This window comes from Suricata suricatta, chromosome 15 (assembly GCF_006229205.1).
Source record: "Suricata suricatta isolate VVHF042 chromosome 15, meerkat_22Aug2017_6uvM2_HiC, whole genome shotgun sequence".
Classification (NCBI taxonomy): Eukaryota; Metazoa; Chordata; class Mammalia; order Carnivora; family Herpestidae; genus Suricata; species Suricata suricatta.
The window spans coordinates 75,749,503-75,770,879 of record NC_043714.1 but is presented as its reverse complement, the minus strand read 5'-3'; the positions used below and the strand labels follow the sequence as shown (position 1 = coordinate 75,770,879).

Below are 21,377 nucleotides of genomic sequence, written 5' to 3'. Positions count from 1 at the left end.
TAAATTCTTCCAGTTCCTCTTAACTTTGATCTCCATCGTTACACGGCCGCGGGGAACAGTTGTACCCCGAAGAGTGTAGCCCGTGTATTTCCTGTCTTCCCCATAATTTTAGCCTGTGAGTGAAGCAGCAGCAGCACGGACAGAGCTTCCTGCTGGCTGTGTCTCTGGGGTTCGGGGTGGTGCCGGGTCGGGTCTCCTCCTCCAGGAGCTCTTACGCCGTCGAGGAAGTTCTGCCCTCCTTTCCCGGCCCCGCAGCTGAGACCCTTCTGCCTGGAGCAGCTACCGGTTTCCCTCTTGACAGAGAAAAGAGAGAAGGCTTGAGTCAGCGCACTTGCCACTCAGGCGAGGGTTTCCTCCAAATGAGTCTCCCCCAGTGGCCTGGCGTCGGGGTTCCAAGTCACCGTCGTACCGGAAGGAGTGAGCGGAAACACAGAAACTCCTGATGTCATCTCAGAAAAGAGCTCAGAATATGCTTGCTCTTCTCATTTCATCATTCCTGTTAGATCTTTTCTGCTTCACATTAACATGCAGTCTTCAAATATCTGAGTGAAAAGCGAGGAGAGAGAAGTTGCTGCATTGGTTCCGCCCTGAACAGATGACACGCGTGACCCTGTCAGTCTCCTCGAAAGTCAGGCCGCCATCTGTGCCCTTCAGGCAAGGGCGTCCCGCTTGCGCCGTAGGGGCTGATCACGGACAGCGCCACGGTCCCCGGCTCTGAGATGTGCTTGGAGAGACCCCGGCAGACAGCGGGGGGGGTGGGGTTCAGGCGTGGATTTGGTGCAGATGAGAGCGAGTGCGCAGTCGGTACGGACGGGCGGCTTTGAACCCTGTGCACAGTTGCTTCACATCTTTTGTTCTGGACAAGGGCTCTCTGTGTGAGCCCTGTTGGCCCCTGAGAAACGAGTCTGTGTGTTAACAACAGACTGCGCCATGATGTCACCTTTATTTCCATAGATGACTCACGTGTGAGCAAACATTGAGGAGCGGGGCTTTAGGACCGTGTCAGCACAGAAGGGGATTTAGGCAGACCGGTTTGCTTTTCAAGGTGTAGTAAAGACCAGGAGGTCACGTGGTTCACCGCTTCCAGCTTATCTGTTTCCTTCCCACAGAGACGGACGATTATGCTGAGATCATAGACGAAGAAGATACGTACACCATGCCCTCAAGTGAGTAGCCTCGGGCTTTTCCCGTTCAGCTTTGACAGATCCTTAACTCCTAAGTATCTTCCCTTTAAAAGTTTTAGATATTTATTGTTTTCAGAGCTGTCTTTGAAACCTCAGTGAGTGTAGGTAACTGAAGAACTCTTTCAGTCTTTAGAAATCTGCTTTGTGTGTGACCGGTCTCAGGCCGGGAGCCTCGTTTTAGGTTCTCTGCAGTCTCGTCTCCTTGCTCTATGATTGTCCAGTCTTTATTAATGACAGAATTTCCTCTCTGCAGCATGTCGTATTATTTAAAGGTAAATATATGTACGCATTTCTGTACTCAATGTTTTGGACCATATTCAGTTAATTGCATTTCGCCTTTGAAAAACTCTGTTCTTTGCTGCCCTTGACCAGCCAGTTACAAAGAGCTTCCCTCACCCGGTGCCTCCAGTCCACGCAGCGTGGGATGGAGGGGGTGGTGTTCAGCTACGACTTTCCTGCACCCCGGAAGCCCCAGATCTCGTGTCGGAAGACGGGTCCCAGATCTTGAATTGGAGACACACTTGAAATTTCGTTTGCATTAAAAAAAAAATGTTGCTGGCTCAGTCAGTGGAGCATGGGACTCGATGTTAGTCATGGGTTCAAGCACCATGTGTGGCCTGGAGTTCAAGAAATTTTTTTAATGAAAATAGTTGTAAACCTACCTTTTAGAGAGGCCAATTAAGAGGCCTCCTTACGTCTCCGAGGCCTTAATAATTCAACATCTGAAGTACTGATTTCCATAGAGTCAAACGTATTTATAAAATACACATTTCAGGCCCTTTAGTTACCTGTTGTGTAACTATTTTAAAAGGTGCTCTCACTTAGATTAACTGTACACATTGAAGAGGCATCGCCAGCATCAGGCCCCCAGGCTCCCGGGTGCTCCCTGAATCTCTCGCAGGGGCTCCTCTGTTAGAGTGTGGCTCAAAACAGAGGGAGGAGCTGACGCTTACTAGTGAGCCTCCGGACCTTTGCACGCCCGCAACACGGAAGTTGTTTACATTTAGGTTTAGATTTTCTGTTTCTGCAGAGAATCCAAATCGGTGTTCGTACCTGAATTAGTCAGCGTTGAGCAGTAATGTCCAGTGTGGCTGGCGTTTATCCAGGCCCCACACAAATGAATTCTCGTGGAGGGATCCGGAGATGGGAACTGGAGAGCCTGTGTGTGCGCATCACATCACGTTAACCTGAGATTTAGATGCATTTTGTATCTAGTCTCTTTCTACTGATGTTTGCGGTTAAAATATTTAACAGAGCAAATACTGAAATGTAACCTCGGAGTTTGTTGTTGTTAACCTAATTGCTATTAGTTGTTTCTAAGCAAGGTCTTCAATTTTTTTTCTCCCTTAATTGCAATACAGAAAGCTATGGAATAGACGAAGGTAACAGGTTCCTTTAAAATAACCGCATCTGCTTGCACTTGCAGCCTGCGGAATGACGTGCGGTGTTTCAGTTTCAGTTAACTTTTATTCGTGCTCTTAAACCAACGGAACTACTAGCTAAAGTGATTTTAAAGAGGAAAAGAACCATCTCAAATTTGGGTTGGATTTTCTGTATGGCTTATAATCTGATACATGAGGGAGAGAGTTTTGAAATACCTGGCTGCTGGTTGATTCCATTGGCGGTTACACTAATGGAATGCATGTAGCATGGGTCATGGAGACAGGCTTCCTGGCTGGAGGAAGTCGAAACACAAAGCGGTCAGTTGGATTAGAATCAACTGTCTAGGTTCCCAGTGGGCATCTTATTTCCGTGTGCCTCAACAGCCTGCTGAATAATTGGTTTTGCAAAAATTACAGTAAATTAATATGGTAATTTGAGGCAAATGCTCTCAAAAATTTAAAACACTCATAATGTGATGTGTTCAACCTGATTCCAAGGCATCTAATTTTGAAATTAGTTTTTAGAAATGACCTCTTTAAACTCGTTTAGCTCCATAAATAATATAGATAGGATCGTAAGAAAGTGGAAAACTCTTAAACTTTTAAAACATAAAGTTACTCGTGACACAGTTTTTCTGTTATTTTCAAACTTTAGTTATTTGTAAAATACTTGAAATAACTATGGTTTTTTGCCTTTTGTATATTAATACCTAAACTAATAGCATTGATTACTTAAGCATATAATTTACTACTTGGAAAAACTATTTAGAAAGCTTTCAGACAGATATAAACTAAATCGGCATTAAAATTATGGGAAAACATCTACCTTTAGTAGAACTCGCATTGTTCTGTGGCTCAGCCAGTGCCGTACCAGCGGACATCACTCCTTTGAAAACCCTGTTTAAGAGCATTCCACTGTTCAAAGCGTCTTCGTAGAGTGATGTGCTGCCAGTGGGAGTTGTACTCACGGGTGATAAGGAGACGTGTCGAGTGTAATTTCTGCGCCAGGAGTGCTGCACTGACGTGGTTTTTGATGTCCGGATCGTGTTTTGCAGCCAGGGACTATGAAATTCAAAGGGAAAGAATCGAGCTTGGACGGTGCATCGGGGAAGGCCAGTTTGGAGACGTCCACCAAGGCGTCTACATGAGCCCAGTAAGTCCTCCACGGCGGCCAGAACAGCGTGCCGCTCTCGCCTGTCGCCGCTTGTCTGTCTTGGCGGGCCCTCAGCGCTCCTCTGCAGCCCATGCCACACGTCAGCCTCCTTGGTGTCTTCAGAAACAGAGAAGTGGCCCCCTCAGCTGCCGGAAGGCGGGGTCTGTCTTTCATTTTAATCTTTCGGCCTTTCTCATCAGTAACACACCCATACGGATCGCTCCGTGGATGGACTAGATGATGACTTTACTAGTAGCTTTATCGAGGTATAAACCACATACTACAACATTTGCCTTTTTAAAACATACAAGTCAGTGGTTTCTTAGTATATTGGTAGAGCTGTACACCCGTCAGCATGGTGCATTTTCCAGCACCTTCTTGACCCCAGACAGAGCCCCGCCCGTTGGCGGTTACTCCCATCCGGCCCTCCCCCAGCCCCTGGCAGCCAGGCGTCCACTCTCTGCTTCTCTAGATTTGCCTCTTGTGGAGGCTCGCGTCCATGGACTTGTGTGACACGTGGCCTTCTGTGACCAGTTCTTTCAGGTAGCATGTTCCCAAGGGCCACCGCGCGCTAGCGTGGGGCAGTGCTTGGTGTCTGTTGTTGCCGGGTAACGTTCGGTTGTGTGGACAGACGGTCTGTGTTTGTCCGAGTTCAGCTGACGGGAATTTGGGTTGCCACCATCCCTGGCTGTTCGGAAGGGTGCCTGCGTGTGAGGAGTTCCCGGTGCTCCTGCGGAGGTGGCTGAGCTGGACTCGCCGCGGGTCAGACTGCGGCATCTGCTCCGCCCTTTGACCCGGAGCTGTCTCCGAAGGGGCTGGGCGGCCGGCCCTCTGCGGCCCTGCCCACCCTGGTTGTGGGGGGTGTGGTGGTTAGATCCGCGCTACGAACCCACTCAAGGAGCTGTTCTGAGCTAGACGCCTAACAGGGCACACAGATGACGCCGCTCGGGGTCACAGAGCGCCCGCAGCTTGCAGTGGTTCAGCTTACTCTTCTGTGACCTGACGATGTCGCGGAAGCAATCTGCATGCAGTAGAGATCACACTTGGAGTTTTGGACTCAGATCTTTTCCCAGGCTGGGGTATGCGCATCCTCTGTCCCCTGCAGGGTGGTGACCGCAGCCTCCAGTCAGCCCGCCACCCCCGGGGCCCTCAGCATACACGCAGACAACCGTCTGCACCCACACAGCGATTCTGTCCCTTTCCATAGAAGACTCGGAGAGTTAGATGGGAATCAGCACTTCGTTGTAAAATACACTCTGTAGGGGCGCCTGGGGGGCTCGGGCAGCTGAGCTTCCAACTCTTTTTTTTTTTCTTCCTGTTTTCTATTTATTTTTGAGAGACACAGAGAGACAGTGCGAGCAGGAGAGGGGCAGAGAGAGGGAGACACAGAATCCGAAGCAGCTCCAGGCTCCGAGCCGTCAGCACAGCACCCGGGCGCCTCGAGCACCCAGCTCTTGGTGTCGGCTCAGGTCTGACGCCAGGTTCCCCCTGCCGCTCCCCGCCGCATGCGTGTCTCACGAGCTCGCTCTCCCTCAGAGCATACAGAAAACGACGCTTTCGTCCCCTGGTTTGGCCCACCTCCAGGCGATGGGGGGGTCTGCGAGCGCGTGTGAGGTGGGCGCGGCGCGGCGGTGACGTTGGTGGCGTAGGTATACCCATGCGCGGTGTTGACCTAGGACACTTCCAACTTACGATGGGTTTATCGGGACAGGAAGATCTGTAGTAACAGACAGGTGACGCTTTACGTTTGCCCTGCTTTGGAAACGGCAAGTGGCATCTCCCCAGCAGCTCCACACCTGCCAGGGCTTCGTGGCCGTCGTGTGTGCGCGGGGGCCAGAGCGGTCGTAGCTCGGCGGGGCCGAAGGCCTTTCCCGGTTTGTTCTGTCTGGGTCAGAAACAGCAGGCCGCAGCCACCAGGCCACGGAACAAATGAGAGGTTCTAGTTTTTAAGATTTTAGTTTGGAAAGCGTTTACCTTGTACTTACATATAATTCTATCATTTATTATATGTTTTTAGCTTCTAACTTCCCTTATAGTTTTGGGGGTTTGATTTTGTTTTTTTACTGTATCTATATTATCTTCCTAATTCTCTTAACTCTGTTCTTTGAAGCAGAAAAGCAGTACAAAGAGCCCTGGGTCTACATTTACTCAAAAAACCTACTAAGTTTTAGACCTGGCTCTACCCAGCTAAGGTGTAAGGGAGGCAGGCGTCTGGACCTGAAATTATTACAGTGGAACTGCGTGCTCTCTGAACCCCCTGCAGTCTCTACATCCCTGGTGGGCCAGCATTCTGAAGTTCCTTTTGATTTTCCAGGATCACACACATTTTAGCAGGGTTAATGGACTTTATATCATGCATTTTAAAAATAACTAATCTATTTTAGTCGTGAACAATTTTAATAGCCATAGGCTAGTGTTTCCTAAATATTTGTTGAATGAATCCCAGCCCCCAGATAAAGACTAGGGTTCACACTTTTTTGTTGAGTATCTTTGTGACGCATGTATTACGTGAATGTTTATTTTATTTTCAGTGTGGGCTTCTAATTTTATAGTGTAAAGGAATCTGTTCATTTCTCTGGGCTCCTAGTAAGTCATTTTTCCAGATTGTGTTCTTGTAACACAAGACCACAAGCCGGCAGACGGCCGGGCTCTCCCCAAGGGTCCTGGGGTGGGAGGCGCCCCAGGGAGAGGGGCTTCAGAGGCGCGGACCATGCCGTTAGGAAAGGAGTTGCAGAGCGAGCCGGGGAGCCGACAGCACTAGCAGGTGCAGCTTCCAGACACAGGCTGTAGACGGTGGGGGGCGGGGGAGGCGCTTACTCCTGGACTGTTGGACCCACAGGAGATGAGGGAAACTGAGGAATCAGAAGTGGCTGCTGGTCGTTTACCTTGAGCAGCTGTGTGGGTTCCGTGCGTTGAGTGAGGCGGAGGAGGCCAGGGAAGCACCCCGATAGTGGTTGTGTTCGTAAGGCTCCCCGGGAAGACAGACGCAGGGGCGGGGCTGCTCTCAGACGAGATCCGTCCGGGACCGGCTCGCAGGACTGTGGGAGCTGACGTCCCTCACGTCTGCGGTGGCCTGCGGCAGACCCGTCACCGCCCGGCTGCGTCTGGAGGCCTAAGGCCCAGCATAGCCGCCTCCACCTCCGAGGGGTGGAGGAAAATTACGGTCCCAGCACAGAGGCAGCTCAGTAGGGGAATTTCCTCTTGTTTAGGAGGAGATCAGCTTTTTTTCGGTTCAGGCCTTCCGTTGGTCAGATGAGGCCCTCCACGTTAGGGCGGACAACCTGCTTCACTCGGTCTCTCAGTTTACATGTTGGATCCATCCGGAAACACTGGATAATGTCTGACCAAGTAGTATCTGGGCACCCCGTGGCGCAGGCAAGTGGACACACACAATTCACCATTATAGTAGGATATCAGGAACTTAGTTTTGCTTGGTTCAAGTTTAAAATAACTTCACCACATCCTTGTCAAACAGGGTGGATGGGCTATGCGATTCTGGGCTGAAAGGCAGAGTGAGGACCACAGACAGGGAGGAGGGGGTCGCATGGAGGTGGGACCTGGCGCTCTGGGCGGCTGCCTCTCAGGCTGCCTGGGGCAGCGCCCTGGGGTTTCCTAGCACTGAGAGGATGGGCAGCAGTGCCCCCCAGTGCCAGCCTGCGCTGCCTGGGGCTGGTGCCTGCGGGACAGTGGCCACGCTCCAGCCCCTCTGCAGATTGCGGCGGCGGCAGCCCTCAGGACCCAGCGTGGCCACCACTTCAGAGCCAGGTCTGACGAAGCCGCTGCTGCTCCCTGCCCAGGTCATGGGCACGCGCTGCGCTGGTCACTCCTGAGGGCAGCCGCTCACAGCAGGGCGACCCTGGGCAAACCGCGTGACCTGTCAGCCTCTGCTGACCCGTCTGTAAACTGGGTGGCCTGGACCCTTCTGTGCCTTGTCAGGCCACCTCGCAGATCAGCTGTGGGCCCAGTGAGATGATTTACAGGAAGGGCAGAAATGCCCACGGCCTGCTGAGAAAAAGCCTGTGGGACCTGCAGGCCCCGCCTGGGGCCTCAGGCTGAGCCTCCTCCCCCTGTGCCATGGCGCCTGCGTCTGGCCGCCTCCAGGGAGGGACGGGGGGGGGGGGGGGGCATCCCAGACAGCAGCACCCCGAGGTCTCCTTCCTTCCGTCCGGAGCTGTCTCCTTGACCGCGTGGCCTCGTCCCCTCTCTGGGCCCTGTAGCCAGGACGGGGGCCCGAGGCAGGGCGGGAGTCGGGGCACAGGGGCCAAGGCAGAGACCTGAGGCCGCGCTGTTCCTGCTGGCGTCCCTTCCCTGGGCTCTCCCTGCGCCTCCCTCCCCTCCCTCCCCTTCCCCTTTTCCGCCTGCTTGACAGACTGCGAGGCCCCACAGGAAAACACCCAGTATGACCCGGACCAAAGACCACAGAAAGCCCCGGACAAGATAAGCCCTTAAGTTGCTAATTAAAACCATCCACGGGGAGCACCTGGGCGGCTCAGTCGGTTGCGCATCTAATTCCTCATTTCAGCTCTGGTCACGATCTCACGGGCCACAGGATTGAGCCCAGCATCAGGCTTTTCACTGAGCGTGGAGCCTGCTTGGGATTCTGTCTCTCTGTTTCTCTCTCACTTGTGCTTTTTCTCTCTAAACTAAAATAAAAGTATGATGAAGTAAATGAAAATTATCCATGCTATTCCACTGAGGCTTGCAGTGCCTTCACTTGTCTTTCGTAAGCTGTATTTTGATTTCGTGCCCCTGCCCACGAGGCTCTCCTCCAGCCCCCGCCCCCGGATCCGACCCTGAGCTCGGCCACCCGGTCTCTCCGCCACCCCACGCCCCTCCCATTCTGCTCCTGCTCGAACTGCTGCCTCCCTCTCTCACCAAACACCTGACTCTCCCTGCACCTCGCCCTGCACCACCTGCACTGTCCCACACTTGTCCCCGCCGCCGCCGCCGCCGCCGCGCCTCCCACAGCCTGCAGAGCGGATGCTCCTTCTCGGCTGGGGGTCGGCCACGGCACCACTCTCCCGGGGCGTCTTTGCTTTGGTCCGGTGTCCGACCGCACAGCCTCGGCCCTGCCCCAGCCGCAGCACCGGAACCCTGGCTGTGCCACCCCTCCCTGCCCCCACCAGTCCCTCCTCCTCCCTTCGGTTTTATGCCCTGGTCTCTGCCTCGCACATCCCGTCACGCTCCTTCCTGGGCCACAGCACTGTCAGCACCAGCGTGCTCGGCGACGAGCCCGCTCCTTGTGTGGGTGGTCTGTTCTTTGCTGGGAAGGAAGCTTGGGCAGAGCAGGGGCCGCTGCCGCCTTTGGCTCGGCGTGCATCCCGAGCACCCGGAAGGCCGCCGGGCACGTCGCAGAAAGTGAGTGTGTGTGTGGGACAGCGGAGGAATGAGTGGCCTCCAACGTTTCATCACGTGTGTCCATCTCTTCTGGGATCTGGTGGCGTATTTGCAGTGTTCTCTTGAGGTTTTCAGCTCTGATTCTGTCTGGTCCACAGTCCACATAGTTGCAAAACAAGCAGCTTTTCATGAACGCGCCCATTGATACACCGAGAACCTCTTTCTGCACATGTGTGTGATTCTGAAATCTCCCTGACACAGGAGAATCCGGCTTTGGCGGTTGCAATTAAGACATGTAAAAACTGTACTTCGGACAGCGTGAGAGAGAAATTCCTTCAAGAAGCCTGTAAGTTTCTAGAAATTTCTGTGGAACTCCATTTGACTTTTTATCTGTATAAAATACAAGCCATCCCTGAAGAAGTAAGAAAAGGAATATTCTGACTCTGATGTGACAACTGCAATTTCTGTCTTGCCTTGCAAATTAACACCTGTATCTGTGGAGGTGCGTTTCTCCACATTGTGCCAGGTAAGCCCTGATGCTTGGGTGTAAAGGTCACCAGACCTACTGTCCCCGTGTCCTTTGGTGCCTGCACCTTTCAGCACCCTGGCCCTGGAACTGGGCAGATGTAGAAATGAGTCCAGCCGGATGCCCCCAGGCCCTGAGTTGGGGGTGAGCAAGACAGATGCGGTCCCCGCCCCGAGGGAGCCCAGGGACTGGGGAAAGAGCCAGGCCCACGACCAAGGCCCTGCTCCCGCTGCAGCGCCCACCCCGTGGCCCTCCGTTCACACGTCCAAGGGTGAGACCGCTGGGAGGGCCTCGTGGGGGCCTCTCTGCCGCGTGCAGGCCCGTGGGGAGCTCGGGTCCCATCCTATCCGTCTCCCCGCGTCAGGCTCTTGCCCCGGGTGTCCTAACTGCTCTCCGGGACTTGTCCCTTCTCGTCTGCCCACGTGATTGAAGCAGTCTCCCCTCCGGAGGCTCTGTCCCAGGACCGTGCCCTCGCCTCCCTGAGTATTTGTAACTAAGTAAACATTGCCTAAAGATCATTACCCCATCTCTCTAGGCTTTCCGCTCCACGGCACTCGGGCCGTGTCTGTTCTGCTCGCTGCTCAGACACCGCGCCCGCACCGGACCTCCCCAGCGGAGGGCACTTAGCACACACGGTCGTGTGAATGTCTCGGGGCGCCTCATTACCTGTACCTCGATTGAATGCCTGCTGCCCTCCATTTCAGTACATATTTACCACCAACAGTCCGATAAATTAATAAGTCACAGAGCAAATCAATATTTACTTTATCAATACATTATAATTCCTCAAAACCATACTGTAAGTTCCATCAAAAAGAAAGTCTGAGTCTGTCTTTGATCCTAGTCCTGCATCTTCAGTACGAGACAAAGCCTGGCAGTGACGTCGGTCTCTACTAGTCTGTTTCTGCAGAGTGTGGAGGCCACGCAACACAGAGCACGCTCGCCACACGCGCACCTCACGCTCCGCCCCGGGTGCTAACTGTGGGCACCTGTCTCTCCCTAGTAACGATGCGTCAGTTCGACCACCCCCACATCGTGAAGCTGATCGGCGTCATCACGGAGAACCCCGTCTGGATAATCATGGAGCTGTGCACGCTCGGCGAGGTAACCTGGCCCTCGGCTGCGGCCGCGCGTGTGGACCGCCAGCCCGCTGCCGCGGTGACTAAGTAGCAGCCCCGTGATTGGGACTCGCTCAGCCTCCGCCGGCCGGTGTCCTCTGGGTGCACAAGGGGCGCGTTAAGAGTGCCCGTGTGGCCTGGGCTCAGAGAATAGAACATGTTAGCGTTAAGTCCCCGGTAATGCCCTCGCTCGGGACTGGCGGCAGCAGTGCCTTCCCCACCAGAGGCGTCACCAGCACTGGGAGCAGACGTGACCGGGGGCGGGGGGGGGGGGGGGGCCCTCCTTCCTCTCTGGTGCTGCGGCCTGATGCCAGCCCATCGGCCTGAGGACCAGGGAAGCGCTCCTGTCGCAGGACCTGGTGAACGAGTGCTGCTTTTAGGTGCATCTTCAGTGCCTTGTTCTGTCTGAGGATTCACTCCATTAGTCATTCATTTCATTCATCCTTTCAGAGCACCTGATATTAGTCACAGTTTCTTTTGAAAATGTGAGTAACACGAGTGGACAGATCTCCTTATTTGACTTTCTCCCGAACACAGAAACTCTTTACTCAGTGCATCCCTAGCCCCGGGCTGCCGAGTCAGACCCGTGCCCGCTGCAGGCAGCTCTGTGGCCTGCCCGCTCGGGGACGAGCGGGAATGCACTTTCCAGACGCTGATGCCTGACCTTCTGGTGCTTAGCTCAGGAGTTTCACCTTCCGGAGCGTCCTATGCACGCCTTGTTTCTTAAAGGACACCAAACACAGTTTGGCTTCTTGTGGCGACTAGGGGTCCGGTTACCAGGAGTCAAAGGGCAGCCTGGGTCCTTCCTTGTCTTCAAGACTGGGTCAGCCTCCTTGCCCTCCCCCTCCCCCGCCCCCGGGGCCTGCTGGTGGCCCCCTCTGTACTTGATGACCTAGTTTGCCGGACCAAGTGACAGAAGCCCCCACGCTCTACAGCCCCCCGTCTTCCGCTGCCCTGCCTTAACAGATGAAACCGCTTCAACACGTGTGTTTGTTCACGGTATTTTCCTGCTTTTGCTTTTGGAGGATTTGCTAATTTTTCTGGCCTAAACCGTCACCAAATCTTTCTCCTTTGCATAATGATTTTGTAGAATTAGAAATAAATCCATCTGCCTTCCTTTGCTCTGCGAGCACTGAGCTGAGTTGGTTCTGACACAGTGATGAGGGCCAGCGGGGTGGACACCCAGCTCCCCGCCCCCCCCCCCGGCCTTCCCCCTCCTCAGGCCTGCCTCGGGCACATGGGTGCGGGCCACGCTGCGTGCTCGGCCTGTCTGCGGACCAGGTCTGTGTGTGTCCTCGAGCGTTACCGTCTAGCGGTATTTCCTGTGCTTTTGTTCATTTCCTCATAGTATCTTTCTGTGGGGTTTTTTTGTTTTTTGTTTTTTGTTTTTGTTTTTTTCAGAAACTTGTGGGGCGCCTGAGTGGCTTAGTCGGTTAAGCATCCGACTTTGGCCCACATCACGATCTCACAGTTCACGAGTTTAAGCCCTGAATCGTGACTTCTGCTGTCAGCACAGAGCGTGCTTTCTCTGTCTCTCTCTCTGCCCCCCCCCCACTTGTGTGCGCGCTCTCTCTCTCTCAAAAATTAACATTTAAAAAAAGTTTGTCTGCAATCATGAAGATTTCAGTCTTTTTTTTTTTTTGAGAGAGAGAGAGAGCAAGCAGGGGAGGGACAGAAGGAGGGGGAGAGAATAAGAATGAATCCCAAGCAGGCTCCACGCCATCAGCAAGGAGCTGGACACAGGACTCGATTTCACAAACTATGAGATCATGACCTGATCTAAAATCAAGAGTCAGGTGCTTAACGGACTGAGCCACCCACGTGTCCTGAAGATTCCAGTCTTATAATAGGATTTCAAAAAGAGAGTGATTAACCATAATTTCTAAGCTAATATGGTTCATTCATACACCTTTTTTAAAGAATTGAAGCCATTCTTCTAGAAGTATGTGTGGAAATGGGCGCTGTTGTTGAGTGTAGCTCTTCAGCTGTTGATTTCTGTTCTCAATCACTAATTCTTTCTTGGTCACTGTTCCCAAAGCTGAGGTCATTTCTGCAAGTGAGGAAGTACAGTTTGGACCTCGCCTCTTTGATCCTCTATGCCTATCAGCTTAGTACAGCTCTGGCCTATCTGGAGAGCAAGAGATTCGTGCACAGGTAAGATCCAGGCTAGAGCCGGTGAGCCGCCCCTGGGCAGGTGTGTGGGCGGGGTGGGCGCGGAGAGCCCGGAAGGAGGAGGAGGGGCGCCCTGCCCCGGGGTCCTGCGCGCCCCTGGCTCCCTGTCCGTACGCAGTGCAGGAGTCACGCTGTCCTGGCCGGCGGAGCAGCCGTGGCTTGTTAGGACTTGCATTTCCCGGGTTTCCTCGCATGGAGCTTGAGACATTTGTTTGCCTCAGGAAGCAAATCCTGCTGTGAGCCTCTGAGTGGCACTAGAGCAGTGGACGTGTGGACCCAAAGCAGACACTGTCCCGGGACCTCCTGGGACCCAAAGGGCCACGAGTGACACCTGCTGGCGTTCGGTGGAATTTCTGTTTCTCGTCTGGCTCCCTCCTTTGAATGCAGGGGAAGCCCTTAGTTTGTGTCCCGGGACTTTGGTACCCGGCACTGAAACCGATTGCATCAGCAAGGTCCTTCCCAGGGGTTGGACCCCAACTGCCATTCTTGGAATGAAGTCTCCCAGGGGCGGCAGGGCTCAGGCCCCCGGTGCATCACGGTCAGTGCCGGCGGGAGACTGGGCACAAAAGGGAGCGCGCAGCGCCCTGTGGGAGAAGCACTCTGCAGCGTTCAGAACACCGGCCCTTGTATTGGTGAGGGAATGTGTGCCCGAAGGGCCCTCTTGGAAATAAAGATAGAAAAGTCCTCCATTCGGTGTATAACATCTCCAGTTTGCTTGGTCTGTAACCTGCCTTTCAGAGTAGCTACCGTGTGTCCTTATAGACGAGAGAGTAGTGTGTGAGCTTGTGTTCCTTACGGTAAAATCTGTTTTCCGAAATTCTTCCTCACCAGGGACATTGCTGCTCGGAACGTTCTGGTGTCCTCAAATGACTGCGTGAAACTAGGGGACTTTGGATTGTCCCGGTATATGGAGGACAGTACTTACTACAAAGGTAAGAGTCAGAGTGACAAAGACACAGTGGGCTCAGAATCGTGAGTGATCTTATGTCTTAAGAAGGCCTGTGCTGATCCGCTCAGCGGAAGCGTGACCGGGGTGTGACAGTCTGGGGGAAGAAAGACGGCCTTCCCACACGTGGGGCTGTGGCCGTTGGAGCCCCACGGTCGAGAAATGGGCCTCGGCCTGACCTCCGCCTTCACTCACGGTGACTCAGACTTCGTCCCAAAGCACCGCTGCAGGGCTCTGAGAGGAGCACGCGAGGAAATCTTTGGGACCTGGGGCTGGACGCCAAGAGGGAAACGATAGAAGGGACCTCGTCAAAACGAGAACTTTCTGTTCTGCAAGAGACCCTGTGAAGAGGGTGAAAAGGCGGGTGCAGACTGGGAGAGGGTCCTCGCCAACCACAGGCCTCCCACAGCCGCGAGCCAGTCAGCCAGAGGGCCGGTGTCCACGGTGTGGAGCGAGCTCCGACCCTGGGCAGGGAGACACATGCGGGCTACGACCCGGACTTGGGGGAAGAGAAGCCTGGGCGCGCCCACGGGAGCCCTGCGCCCGGGCAGAGGCCGCTTCGGGCCGGGCCGAGACCGTGGCGACCCCGAAGGCCGGCAAAGATGCGGACAGACCAAGCCACTCACAGCTTGCTCCTGCGAATGCGAAACGGCACCTTTTAAACCCTGGAAGAGCTTTGCGGATTCTTAAAAAATTAAATATGCAACTACCATTCAGTCCAGCAGTCAACCTGCTTTCTGAGAGGAATGAAAATGGACACGCACATGAAACCTGAGTTTAGATGTTCACTGCACCTAGAGTTCCAGTAGCCAAAGATTGGAATCCCCTCCCACGTCCCTGAGCTGCTGAACACAGCCCGGCAGCTCCCCGACAGCTCCCCGCCGGGGCCGGGAGCGCCAGCTCGCCGAGAGCAGTCCCACGGAGAGCTCGCCGGCCCGCTCGCTCCGCCGGCGTCGGTGCGTCCGTTCTAGAGCCGAGACCGAGCGCGTGTGCTTTTTCTCTGATTTTGCCAATTTTGGATTGAGATTGACTTGGTCCCTCGAGTGATCGTTGAACAATTCTTTTTACTGATAAATTTTCATTTTCCTAGTACTTGAGCTATGGCTTCGATTACAAATCCATATTATGCTCCTAGTTTATGTTCCAATTATTCTGCCACTCCAGAAAGGTTGGTTGCTTCTCCATTTAAAGAATTTTTATACTGTGGCAAAATGAGCCCAGGTTTTCACATACAAAATTAGTTTCCTTCATGTCACACCCGGGCTGGTGGCCCTGCTTCAGCGCGTGCCCATTGGGCACTGCCGCCTGAAGGGGTCCTAACAGTGGCTCAGTGTTACCCGAAAGGAAAGTTCTTCGGTCGTGCGTCCTTTTTACTTAGTCAATTAACTTAAAAATTACCAAGTCAGTTTTCTGCAGTTTTACAATACAGCTCGTATCCAGTCCAAGCCCTGACGAGCCCGGGGCCCCAGGGGAGAGCTGGGCCCCCGGCGGAGTGGTGGCCGAGGCTCGGCGGCACGTGAACAGCGTCTGTCACGAGCAGGGGACAGACGCGGGCCCGCCGTTCTCAGGCGCCCACGCGCGGAGCCCACCAGGCTTCCAGACGGCTCTCTTGGAGACCAGCGCCCCCGCATTCAAACACGGGTGCCGAGTCGCTGGTTTGGAAGGAGCCGCACAGAGGATTTGACCTCCGGTGCCACGAAGGTGCCCGAAGCAGGAATAGGTACCCGCAGCAGACGGAGGTCTCCTGGCCGAGGGAGGCGGGGGCGCTCGGTGCCCACGGGCGGAGGCCCAGACCCCGTGACCGGGCGCCCGCGCCTCCCACAGCTCTGCACCTGCCGGTGCCGCCCCGCCCCTCCGCTCGCGCCTCTGTGCCCACCACTTTGGATTAGAATCCTTCGAGAGGGGGTCCCTGGGCTGCCACGTGACACCCCCACAGCCGAAGGAATGTCCAGTGAGGCACCATCTCCTTAGTGGCCCAGAGGGAAGGTTTGTTCGGGCTCGAAAGGACGATCCAGGCTCTGCCAAGAAGGGTGCCCTCCCATTCCATCGCCCGTCTGCTCCTCACAGACCCGTGAAGTGTCCTCGTCAGTCCTCCCTGTGCATCCGAGCTTGCACGTTCACTGGTCACTGACGTCTGTAACTCGCAAAGTCACACGGCGCTTTTGAGGAAGCAGCGGGAATGTGGGGCTGGGCGGGGGCGGGCCTCGAACCCCAGCTCCAGCACGTGGCAGTGGGGCGGCCTCCGGCGAGCCATGGAACACGTCTGAACCTCGTCTTCTGAAGGCCAGGGCGCCTACCAGGACGAGCTGTCTTCAGGGCCTAAGATTAGAATCGCTGTGAGCCGCGACTGTGGATGTAGGGGCTTCTCTAGAAACAGAGGCTCAGTTCACAGAATCTCCCTGCCGTAACCCAGAGCCGCCCGCATGTCCTCAGCGAGGCGCCCGCTGCCCCGGTGCCAGCCTCTCTGCAGAGGGCGGGACCTCGTGCAGTTTCTCCCTCCCACGGCCTCTCCCGGTCCCCCCAGAGGACCTCACAGCACCACAGAAACAGGAAGTGGCTCTCCCAAATGAGCAGAGTCCGAGGGGTCAGATATTTAAAGCTTTTTATTTTAGTTCTAAAAATCTCCGCTAGCTGTGACTGTTAGATTCTTGAGCAGATAACAAGGAAAATTCACTTTCTAAAATTAATCTTCCAGCTTCCAAAGGAAAGTTGCCCATTAAATGGATGGCTCCAGAGTCCATCAACTTCCGACGTTTTACCTCAGCCAGTGACGTGTGGATGTTTGGTGAGTATCGTGGAAGGTTCTGTCGTTGCGTTATACTGCACGCGCTCTCCGCAGCAGGCTCGGGGTCACCCTGCCTCCCGGCGTGGGCGGACCGCTGCCTCCCCGTCACTGGGCGCAGCAGAGCGCCCGCTCTCCTCTCCTCTCCTCCCCCTTCCGTCTCTGTGTGCCGTCTCCGCGTCCCTCCCTGCTCTCCGTCTCGTGGGTCCCCTCATGTGGATGGCTGTAGGTGGCCGGCCTGAGGCCCAGAGCCTCTGCAGCCGTGCTCCACCCATGCTGGCGCCTGCCCTGCCCTGACATGGTCGCGGTTTGGTTCTGGGTCCGCCGCAGCTCCTGCCCGGACGTCGGGCACCGTCCTCCTGCTCCGTGAGCCACCGCCGACCCAGCTGACCGGCACCACCGTGACCGTCGCTCGCTCACATTTTAGATCAGTGTCCCGTTTTGATACGACGTTAGTCCGTCCCCACCCCAGTCTTCTGGTGGAACTCCATCTTCCTGCATCACGTCATCCTGGCCCCTCCTCTGAGTGACAGTCTAGCTGACCTTCAGGACCACCTCCAGTGTGGTGCGCCCCCTTCTCGAAGCCTCCCGTGGCAGGCGTACCCTGCAGACAGACCCTGCCCTTCCCTGCGCTCCTGCACCTTCTCTCTGTGCCACGACACCCACGTGGTGTGTGGGCAGTGTGTGCTCTCTGCTGGATCGCAGACTGTGTCAGAGCACACGTCCTCCACGAGTCACATACCTTTCCCCGTATTTAGAAGTAACTTTACGTATATCCAGTCTGTGTTCTCAGTGTTGGTTTCATCTAGTGCCCTAAGGAATAACAGGTGAAGGGAGGAACTTTCTATCAGAGTGGACCCTGTGGCACAATTTAGAAAGGGTCCTGGGGTCTGATGGACAGGGCCGTGCCTCTCGGAGCCCCGCTCCTCGGCCGTGTCTCCCGTACGGCAAGCTGACGCTTCCTGTCCAGGAAGTCTCAGTTGTGGGAGAGTCTGAGATGCCTGTTTTCTCCCATTCTAATTTCTCTGGAACTGGGGCGTGTCGTAAGTGAGCGGCGCGTCCGGGCGGTGTCCCCGGGGTGGTGTCGTAGGCGGCGTTGTGCCCACCCTCGCACGGCAGCTGCCGTTGCCTCCTTGTCTGCGTGAGTTTGAAAGCACTCCTTGCTAAGAGAAGAAGAATTCTTAGAGGTGACAGAGGATTGTGTCATAATCCCCCCCTTTTTTGGTCACATAAGATAATGGTGTGTTTTACAGCCTGGCTTCTTAGGTCTGACAGAACACAGTGTTTAAAGAAGCGTAAGGTGCAGCGTTTAAGGACGACCCATAAGTTTCATGGGCCAGAAACCTCCCAAGGTCTCGAGAAGTGATGCTCGGCGTTGCTGCCGCTCAGGGCGCGGTCATCATTTCTGGGGGAAAACGCAGAGCGAAGGGGCTACTTTTGTCTACACCGTACACTTTGAAATGCCTGGGGTTTGCATAGCGTCCCAGTGTGATTCCCACCGGTGCGACGCCGTGCCTGCTTCGCCGGGGGCACAGCCCGCATTAGCACCACAGGCGCCCCGAGCGCGTCTCCCCCCTCGCCTCGGGCACGTCACCCCGCGCCCGGGCAGGACGGAGGCCGATGTGGCTTTCCCAGAGGGAGGCCGATGCACTCACACGTGTGGGGGAGACAACCGAAGGGGCCCTAAGTGCGGTGGAGTTAGCACAGGCACAGACGTGTGTGCGGCGTGTTTGGGGGTGTGGCGTCCCCCACTGTCCCGGCCAGTCTGCTGTCTGGGTTCCCCGACCAGAGCTTCGTGTGGTATCAGTCTCCGCCTTAGGCTCCGTTGGTCTTTCTTTAAAAGTGGGCACTCGGGCGTTGTTCAGAGGACCCCGAGAACGTGTGTGGGTGAGTGAGGGGGCTGTGGGCAGGGCCTCTGCAGCCCAGGGAGTCGAGCCTGCCCGTGGGGACCGGGACCCGCGACCAGCTCGTGCACCAGCCAGTGACAGTGCTGACGTGCCCCTAGCCGCACGCAGGCCAGCCTCGTGAAACGAGTCTGGGTGTTCTGAAGACGTGAGGCTACAGTTTCAGTATTTTCTCCCATTGGGTGTTAGGTCGGCAGCCGCAGGCATCAGCCGGTCGGGCCGCGGTGAGGGGAGGGCAGAACTCATTCAGCTTGTTTTGAACTGGTTCATTAAACCGTGTGGGATCACTGTAGCCGGAGGGCCATTTTTTAACCCAGGATGCTTAGAGAAGTAAACCTCTTCGAAAAATTATGGGCCGTTTGGGTAATCATTTAATATTTCACTGTTCGCATCATATGAAATTAATGGTGCTGCGGAGTTCACAGAGTGCTGCCTGAGCTGGCCGACTGGGCTGGGGTCCCTCCGCCGCTCCTCTCGTGGCAGCAGCGAAGCCCCCCCGGCCCCGGGCCGCCGCCTCTTCCCGCCGAGTTCACGGTGTGTTTCCGCTGCCCCCTCACAGGCGTGTGCATGTGGGAGATCCTGATGCACGGCGTGAAGCCTTTCCAGGGCGTGAAGAACAATGACGTGATCGGGCGGATCGAGAACGGGGAGAGGCTGCCCATGCCGCCCAACTGCCCCCCCACCCTCTACAGCCTCATGACCAAGTGCTGGGCCTACGACCCCAGCAGGCGGCCCCGGCTCACCGAGCTCAAGGCTCAGCTCAGGTAGGAACGGGGGCGGGGACCCCACCGCCCTCGCCGTCCTGGCGCTGCGCTGCGCGGTCCTCTGTCCACGTGGCTACGGTCAACCTGTTCTCGGGCAGACAGATTCCTTTTTTACCTGGTTTGCTTTTATTTATAGCTTGCTAGACTCCTCGGGAGATTACATCTTAAGATCTTAATAAACTTGAAATCATGATCAGATCTCCCCTCCCCTAACTTCTGACTGACTGCGCACGGCTGACAAGACGCACAGGAATGTTGTCCCCGCTGCCTGTCCCGTCCCCACCCCTCCTCCCACCACCAGCCCGCTCCTGGCTGCTTAGCTTCTCCCGCCGTCTGCGCTCCTCCTCTCCCGGAGGCGTTCGGTGTTCAGAACCCAGCTCAGGTGTTCGCTCCGTCGGGGGGCTTCCCTCACCAGCCCTGCCTCCAGAGAGACGGCCGCTCCTCGGCGCCTTCTCAGTGCGGCCACTACTGCGGCTCGGACTTCCCCACTGCCCCTTCTGGCTACCGTTTTGTGGCTCGTGTTCAGTGCCACGCACGGTGAGACCCGGACTTCCGGTCGTTTCCAGTGCCCCGAGGGAGCACACGGGGACTGGGTGGGGCTCGGGGCCCCAGGGAGTGTCTGCTCACAGGGGCCCTGCCACCTGGCTGGGAGAATCCCTCATCTGCGAGTCTGGCCCCCAGCCAGGCTCCCAGCTCTCGACAGGCATCATCTGCTCGTTTCCGTGGCCCCGGCACAGGCTTCCGGTTCCGGCCCCGCAAACAGCTGCTGACCGGAAGTCTAGACGGAGACCTAGCACTGTGATCACGCGAGCTCCTTGCCTGACCAATGCTGCGGGCTCACGTGTGCTGCTGCACCTGTTTTCATAACGATGACCAAGTACCAGGGTCCAACAGCCCCTGGTCGCGCCTCCGGCCCTTCCTTGTCCCCCGTGCTTGACGCCCACCTCATCGTCCGGCAAGTCCACGCACCAGACAGGTGTCCTGAGCGTGCTTCGGGGAAGGAGTAAAGCGGCTGATGGCGGAGGTGCAGACGCTCCCCCGGTCAGGGATCCTTGGCGAAGCGCCCACTTGGCTGTCAGTGGGGCTGTGGGGCTCACCGGCGGGCACAGCACAGCCCACCCCCGGAGTTCACGTCCGGGGGCCGCACAGGCCGGCAGTTCCCGTACGGCGAGAGGCAGGCTCTGGAAGGGGCTCCTTTGCGCCCCGTGGCGCTCCCCTGCAGGCCTGGTCCCGTCCCGTCGGGCCCCGCGCGGCAGCCCGGCTCCGCCTCCCCCGTGACGGTCCTTCAGGTGTTTGCAGAGGGCTCAGGCCGAGGCGCCGCAGGCTCCTCACCGTCACGCAGCCGAGGATTCGCGTGCTCTCAGCTGGGCTGGATCTGCTCATACTTTTTTTGTTGCTCCTTGATCTTTCCTCAGAATTTGACAGATTCTGTCCTCAGAGTTCCTCCCCTCTGTGACGCACTTCCAGCCCCCTGCCTCCCAGACTCCTTTACCTCACCGACCTGCCGCCCCTCCACGTCGCGATGAGTTCCAGGCGCACGTCCGTCCGTCCTGGGCCGTCTTCACTCTCACCTCCGCGTCTGTGGCTTCCGCCCCGCCTTTCTCATGAGTCCCGAAGCTGCCTTCTCATGGCTGCTGGGCGTCCCGTTCTGCTGAAGCAGGCTGCTCCCTTGCCTCCCGGGCGGCCCCTAGCCCTCCCCTTCTGTACGCCACAAAGGTGTCTTTCTTCGTCGTCTCCATCTTGGAGTGAGCAGTGATCCCTTGCCGCCCCCCAGCTGTGCAGCGGGGAACACCGCCCCACCCCCACCAGGCTGTCCCTCCCCCCATTGGGCTGTCCCCCGTCTGCCCGGCACAGCTCCTTAGTCCGTCTTATGAACCGTCACTGCCAATAGGCGGTTCCCTCGCCGGAACTGCCAACAGGGGTCTCCTGTACCCCCGTGAGAGGTGCAGGCTTCCAGAACAAAGAGGACCCTTTCCATCCTGCCCATTTCTCCCACGGTGGCCTCACTGACCCCCCCCCCCCCCCCCCCCCCCCCCCCCCCCCCCCCCCCCCCCCCCCCCCCCCCCCCCCTCCCCCCCCCCCCCCCCCCCCCCCCCCCCCCCCCCCCCC

General features: G+C 56.3%; 1 protein-coding gene across 22 annotated transcripts in view; it reads left to right on the top strand.

Annotated features, from left to right (window-relative positions):
* Window positions 1–21,377, top strand: part of PTK2 (protein tyrosine kinase 2) — a 207,157-nt gene that overhangs the window by 139,401 nt on the left and 46,379 nt on the right. For 12 of the 22 annotated variants that reach the window (XM_029923979.1, XM_029923985.1, XM_029923977.1 and 9 more), the window contains 9 exons: window positions 1,110–1,166; window positions 2,546–2,566; window positions 3,622–3,719; window positions 9,318–9,402; window positions 10,586–10,686; window positions 12,739–12,854; window positions 13,704–13,804; window positions 16,514–16,603; window positions 19,064–19,268. In XM_029923979.1, the coding sequence (XP_029779839.1) occupies window positions 1,110–1,166; window positions 2,546–2,566; window positions 3,622–3,719; window positions 9,318–9,402; window positions 10,586–10,686; window positions 12,739–12,854; window positions 13,704–13,804; window positions 16,514–16,603; window positions 19,064–19,268 (874 nt within the window). The remainder of the gene's footprint in view (window positions 1–1,109; window positions 1,167–2,545; window positions 2,567–3,621; window positions 3,720–9,317; window positions 9,403–10,585; window positions 10,687–12,738; window positions 12,855–13,703; window positions 13,805–16,513; window positions 16,604–19,063; window positions 19,269–21,377) is intronic. The other 10 variants (XM_029923992.1, XM_029923986.1, XM_029923983.1 and 7 more) reach the window with 1 other exon arrangement.